This window comes from Chiloscyllium plagiosum, unplaced genomic scaffold, assembly GCF_037043375.1.
Source record: "Chiloscyllium plagiosum isolate Xiang-an unplaced genomic scaffold, Cpla_swu_hap1 HiC_scaffold_31, whole genome shotgun sequence".
In the NCBI taxonomy this organism is placed as follows: Eukaryota; Metazoa; Chordata; class Chondrichthyes; order Orectolobiformes; family Hemiscylliidae; genus Chiloscyllium; species Chiloscyllium plagiosum.
Window position 1 is genome coordinate 79660593 of NW_028270169.1, and position 5979 is coordinate 79666571.

At 54.6% G+C, this 5979-nt stretch overlaps 1 protein-coding gene across 1 annotated transcript; it reads right to left on the reverse strand.

The window, feature by feature from the left end:
* Window positions 1–3239: 3239 nt before the first annotated feature.
* LOC148142084 (G protein-coupled receptor 15-like) lies at window positions 3240–4145 on the reverse strand. Its single transcript, XM_087977076.1, has one exon. It carries the CDS (start codon window positions 4071–4073, stop codon window positions 3240–3242), a length of 834 nt encoding a protein of 277 aa, XP_087833202.1. The 5' UTR covers window positions 4074–4145.
* Window positions 4146–5979: the final 1834 nt, after the last annotated feature.

Sequence of the window (5979 nt, forward strand, 5' to 3'; positions counted from 1 at the left end):
ACACTCTCTGTCCCCCTCTCTCTGACCCCCTCTCTCCCCCCCACTCTGTACCCTCTCTGTCCCCCACTCTCTGTCTCCCCTCTCTCTGTCTCCCCTCTCTCTGTCTCCCCTCTCTCTGTCTCCCCTCTCTCTGTCTCCCTCTCTCTGTCCCCCTCTCTCTGTCACCCTCTTTCTGCCCCCTCTCTCTCTGTCCCCCTCACTCTCTGTCCTCCTCTCTCTGTCCCCCTCTCTCTGTTCCCCTCTCTCTGACCCCCTCTCTCTCCCAACCGCCTCTCTCTCTCCCCCGCTCTCTGCCCCCTCTCTCTATCGCCCTCTTTCTGTCCCCCTCTTTCTGACCCCGTCTCTCTCCCACCTGCCTCTCCCTCTGCCCCGCTCTCTGCCCCCTCTCTCTGTCCCCCTCTCTCTCTGTCCCCCTCTGTCTCCTACCCGCCTCTCTATCCCCCCTCTTTTTCACACTCTCTCTCTGTACCCCTCTCTCTGTTCCCTCTCTCTCTGTCCTTCTCTCTCTGCCATCCGCCTCTCTCTGACCCCCTCTCTCTCCCACCCGCCTCTCTCTCTGTCCCCCTCTTTCTCTCCGCCTCTCTCTCTGTACCCCTCTCTCTGCCCCCTCTCTCTATCGCCCTCTTTCTGTCCCCCTCTTTCTGACCCCGTCTCTCTCCCACCTGCCTCTCCCTCTGCCCCGCTATCTGCCCCCTCTCTCTGTCCCCCTCTCTCTCTGTCCCCCTCTGTCTCCTACCCGCCTCTCTCTATCCCCCCTCTTTTTCACACTCTCTCTCTGTACCCCTCTCTCTGTTCCCTCTCTCTCTGTCCTTCTCTCTCTGCCATCCGCCTCTCTCTGACCCCCTCTCTCTCCCACCCGCCTCTCTCTCTCTGTCCCCCTCTTTCTCTCCGCCTCTCTCTCTGTACCCCTCTCTCTGCCCCCCTCTCTCTGTTCCCCTTTCTCTCTGGCCCCCTCTCTGTCACCCTCTCTTTGCCCCCTTCTCTCTGTCCCCCTCTCTGTCCCCCTCTCTCTCTGTCCCCCTCTCTCTCTGTCCCCCTCTCTCTCTGTCCCCCTCTCTCTCCATCCCCCCACTCTCTGTCCCCCTCTCTCTGACCCCCTCTCTCCCCCCCACTCTGTACCCTCTCTGTCCCCCACTCTCTGTCCCCCACTCTCTGTCCCCCACTCTCTGCCCCCCTCTCTCTGTCCCCTCTATCTTCCCCTCTCTCCGTCCCCCTCTCTCTGTCCACCTCTCTCTGTCCCCTCTATCTCCCCCTCTCTCTCTGTCCCCCTCTCTCTGTCCCCTCTATCTCCCCCCTCTCTCTTTCCCCCTCTCTCTGTCCCCTCTCTCTCTCCCCGCCGCTGTCTGACCCCCACTCTGTCGCCCTCTCTCTGTCCCCCACTCTCTGTCCCCCTCTCTCTGTCCCCCACTCTCTCTGTCCCCCAGTCTCTCTGTCCCCCAGTCTCTCCATCCCCACACTCTCTGTCCCCCTCTCTCTGACCCCCTCTCTCCCCCCCACTCTGTACCCTCTCTGTCCCCCACTCTCTGTCCCCCCTCTCTCTGTCCCCTCTATCTTCCCCTCTCTCTGTCCCCCTCTCTCTGTCCCCCTCTCTCTGTCCCCTCTATCTCCCCCTCTCTCTCTGTCCCCCTCTCTCTGTCCCCTCTCTCTCTCCCCCCCGCTGTCTGACCGCCACTCTGTCGCCCTCTCTCTGTCCCCTCTCTCTGTACCCCTCTCTCTGTCCCCCACTCTCTCCATCCCCCCACTCTCTGTCCCCCTCTCTCTGACCCCCTCTCTCTCTCCCACTCTGTACCCCTCTCTCTGTCCCCTTCTCTCTGTCCCCCCCTCTCTGTCACCATCTCTCTGTCCCCCCTTCTCTCTGTCCCCTCTCTCTCTCTCCCCCACTCTCTCTGTCCCCCTCTCTCTGTCCCGTCGATCTCTCCCCCCTCTCTGCCCCCCTCTGTCGCCCTCTCCCTGCTCCCTCTCTCCCTGCTCCCTCTCTCTCTGCCCCCTCTCTCTCTGTCCCCCCTCTCTCTCTGTCCCCCACTCTCTCCATCCCCCACTCTCTGTCCCCCTCTCTCTGACCCCCTCTCTCCCCCCCCACTCTGTACCCCACTCTCTGTGCCCCTCTCTCTGTCGCACTCTCTATCTCCCCCCTTTTCTGTCCCCCTCTCTCCGTCCCCCTCTCTCTGTCCCCCCTCTCTCTGACCCCTCTCTCATTATGTCCTCCCCTATTTCTCTCTCTCCCTCCCTCACCTTATCTCTCCCATCCCCCTCTCTCTCCCTCTGTCTCTCTCTGCTCCTTCACTCTATCTCCATCTTCTCCCACTCTCGATCCCCCTCCCTCGGTGTCTCTCTCTCTCTCCCCACTTCCCTCCGTTTCTCTCTGACTCAATCTCTCTCCCTCCTGTCCTGCCCTTCCTCTCTCTCTGACACACTCTGTCTCCCTAGTCCTTCCCTCTCCCTCTAACCTAGAGACTGGGGGTTAGTGGTGAGGCTGCGTGTGGGGGGTGGGGGTGAGATGATCGAGAGATGTGGGAAGTGGGGAAATTGGGGTAGAGACGAAATTGTGGGAGGGAGACAGAGATGGCAGTAGAGAGAGAGTGAGGGTGAGGGGGAGAGAGAAGAATGGAGGCAGGTGGAGAAACTCATGTTGGGGGTGTGAGAGAGAGAGACGGAGAGTGAGGCAGAAAGAATAGTGGAGGCAGGTGGAGAAACCGGGGTTGTGGGGGAGGGGTGTCTGAGAGGGGACCAGAGAGAGTGAAAGGGAGAGGAGGTGAGAGAGACACAGTGTGCAGAAAGAGAGAGAGAGGGAGAGAATTGAGGTGGAAGAGTGGGGGGGGGAGGAAATGGGGAGGCCAGGTTGGAGTGGGGGTGGGGGACAGAGGGAGTTAAACCCAGCTCCTGAGCTCAGGGCCCGGTGCCCTCCACTTCCCTGAGGACCAGGACTTGGGGCTGAGTCTGTCTCTCTCCAGCTCAGCTTCTCCAACACAAAGACACACAGCAACATCAGTCACTCTGCTGCTCGGCACGCTTTAATCAACATTTTTATTGGTTACAAATGGAAGTGATGGATACAGTCAGTGGGATGGTGCCTTTTCTCACTGGCCCCTGAGTTGTGAGAAACATTGAAATGTTTCCCTGTAACCCCCCTGTGGGATAAGGATGGACAACCCAGCGCTACCCTCAGTCTGCTACCATAGCGACAGGCTGCTCCATCGCTGAAACACTGAACTGAAATGAGAAAATCCCGGATGGATTGATTAATGAGGGAATTTGATGGATGGATGGATTTGAGTGAAGGGATATTTCAGCACATTCTTCAGCTGCTGCCTGAACTTCGTCTGGGTCACGGCATAAATCGCGGTGTTGGTGCAGCAACTAAAGAGCTGCAGCATGAAGCCCAATTCCTGCACAAAGGGATCGAGAAACACAGACTGATACCCAAAATCATACATCCGGGCCCATAGAGAAAACAGCATGAACGTTGACCATAACAGGATGAAATTGGCCGAGATCACAAACAGTAAAATGATGGATTTTTTTCTGTTTCTCATTTCAGTGTCAGACTGAGCGTCCCCATTGGTGTGAGCGCGGAGTCTCCTGCGGGCTCTGCTGGTCACTACAATGTGTCTGACGGTGAGAACATTGAGCAGCAGAACCAGGAGAAATGGGAGCCCCGGGGTTAGAATGTGGTGGAGGAACTCGATTGTGACCCAGACACTGGAGGATCGAACAGCGACTGTTACATCACAAAACCAGGGGTCGTTCACCAGCCAATACCGAGCCGAGAGCATAAAATACCAGGAAATGTCCTTTAAACAGCTCAGCACAGTCACTGCTCCCAGAACCACAGCCGCCGTCTTCTCACTGCAATATTTACTTTTCAGCTTCTGGCAACAAATGGCCACAAACCGATCAAAGGTGAAAGTGATGGTGAACCAGACAGAGCAGTCAGTGGCTGCAAAAAGCAGGACGGCGTGGATATTACACACGGGGACGGAGTCCTTCAGGAAATAAAACTGTTCCTGATAAACAATGGGAATGTGTCTCAGGATCAGGTCGAGGATAATGACCAGGAGATCCGCCGCTGCCATGGCCCCCAGGTAACGTCTGACACATGGAGACAATCCACAATCTTTATAAAGCAGGACGTAGATGGTCACTACGTTAACTGTGAGGAAGGAAAACAAACCCATTCTCCATCAGCCTGGAGGCAAAGGGACCCGTTTGACTGGGGACCCAGTGAGATTTCCAAATGTGTCCCTGTATTCAGGGATTTATTAAAATAATTGGAGCTGGAATAACAAATGGGAAGATCTGAATTACTGACAAAAATGTGACATAAACCACAAGAAACCCTCCCTCCCCAAACACACAGAGACACATCCATAAGGACAGATGGTTTCTAGAACATTCCCACACACTCGCTCACTCGAGAGCAGACACAGGTCACTCCTTCCCAGTTCCTAATACGGAGGGTGGAAAGGTTGCTGTCCTGAAGGATTCTCTCCCAATTTTTCTGAAGACAAACGGAGTTTGGGAATTTCTGTATTTTGGTCTAAATTGTGGTCGATCCTGTGTCGTGGAGAAATGTAAACGCAGGGAAAACGTATTCACCCCTTTAACTGCCTGAGGGGCCTTCGGAACAGTGTCTCCTTCTCCCTGGAACAGGATCTCTTCCCTCGGGATCTTATCGTTTGTTCAATTCACTGACGTCCGGCCATTCACAAACAATGTCAGGGACAGAACGTTCGGGGGAATGGCAGTTATAGAATGTCAGGGACAGAACGTTCCGGGGAATGTCAGTTATAGAATGTCAGGGACAGAACGTTCCGGGGAATGACTGTCAGTTATAGAATGTCAGGGACAGAACGTTCCGGGGAATGTCAGTTATAGAATGTCGGGGACAGAACGTTCCGGGAAATGTCAGTTATAGAATGTCGGGGACAGAACGTTCCGGGAAATGTCAGTTATAGAATGTCGGGGACAGAACGTTCCGGGAAATGTCAGTTATAGAATGTCAGGGACAGAACGTTCCGGGGAATGTCAGTTATAGAATGTCAGGGACAGAATGTTCCGGGGAATGTCAGTTATAGAATGTCGGGGACAGAACGTTCCGGGGAATGTCAGTTATAGAATGTCAGGGACAGAACGTTCCGGGGAGTGTCGGTTATAGAATGTCGGGGACAGAATGTTCCGGGTAATGGCAGTTATAGAATGTTGGGGGCAGAACGTTCCAGGGAATTCCTTGACCTGTCCATCACCGTTCCCCCTACCCACCCCACCAACATGATATACTGTGCCTGGGCACACTGTAACATTAATGGGGTGAGAGACAGAGAGTCCAATCACAGGAATGGGAACTAAAGGCATCGCCAGATCAGCTTAAATGATTAGATATACCACATTCTCAATCCACCTCACAGAACCAGCCCAGACACCATCAACCCAGAGGAGATATATGTTCACCGTGGAATACTGTCCAGACCAGGCCATTGTCCTGCTCAGTACAACCCAGTAATCTGTCCAGAGTGGAGCACTGCACAGATCAGATCAGGGCATTGATCTATAATCCCAGACCACTTATCTGTCCAGCGCGGTGAGAAGTGCAGACCACAGCAGTGCATTGATCTATAAACCCAGATTAGATATCTGTCCAACACGGGGAGCTGTGCAGACCACAGCAGTGCATTGATCTATAACCCCGGACTAGATATCTGTCCAGCAGCGGGAGAAGTGCAGACCACAGCAGGGCATTATCTATAAACCTCAACCAGATAGCCTGACCAGCACAGTGACCTGTGCATTGGTCACCCGTGAATTAATTTGTAAACCAGGAGCAGTTACCCTCCCAACATGTAGGACTATGTACCCCATCCCAGTGCACTGATCTGTAAACTAGGAGCAGTTACCCTCCCAGCATGTAGGACTGTGTACACCAAAACAGTGCATTGATCTGTAAACCAGGGGCAGTTACCCTCCCAGCATGTAGGACTGTGT

Coding starts and splice junctions, on each gene's coding strand:
- LOC148142084 (XM_087977076.1), bottom strand. CDS start 4,073: ATGGCAGCGGCGGATCTCCTGGTCATTATCCTCGACCTGATCCTGAGA.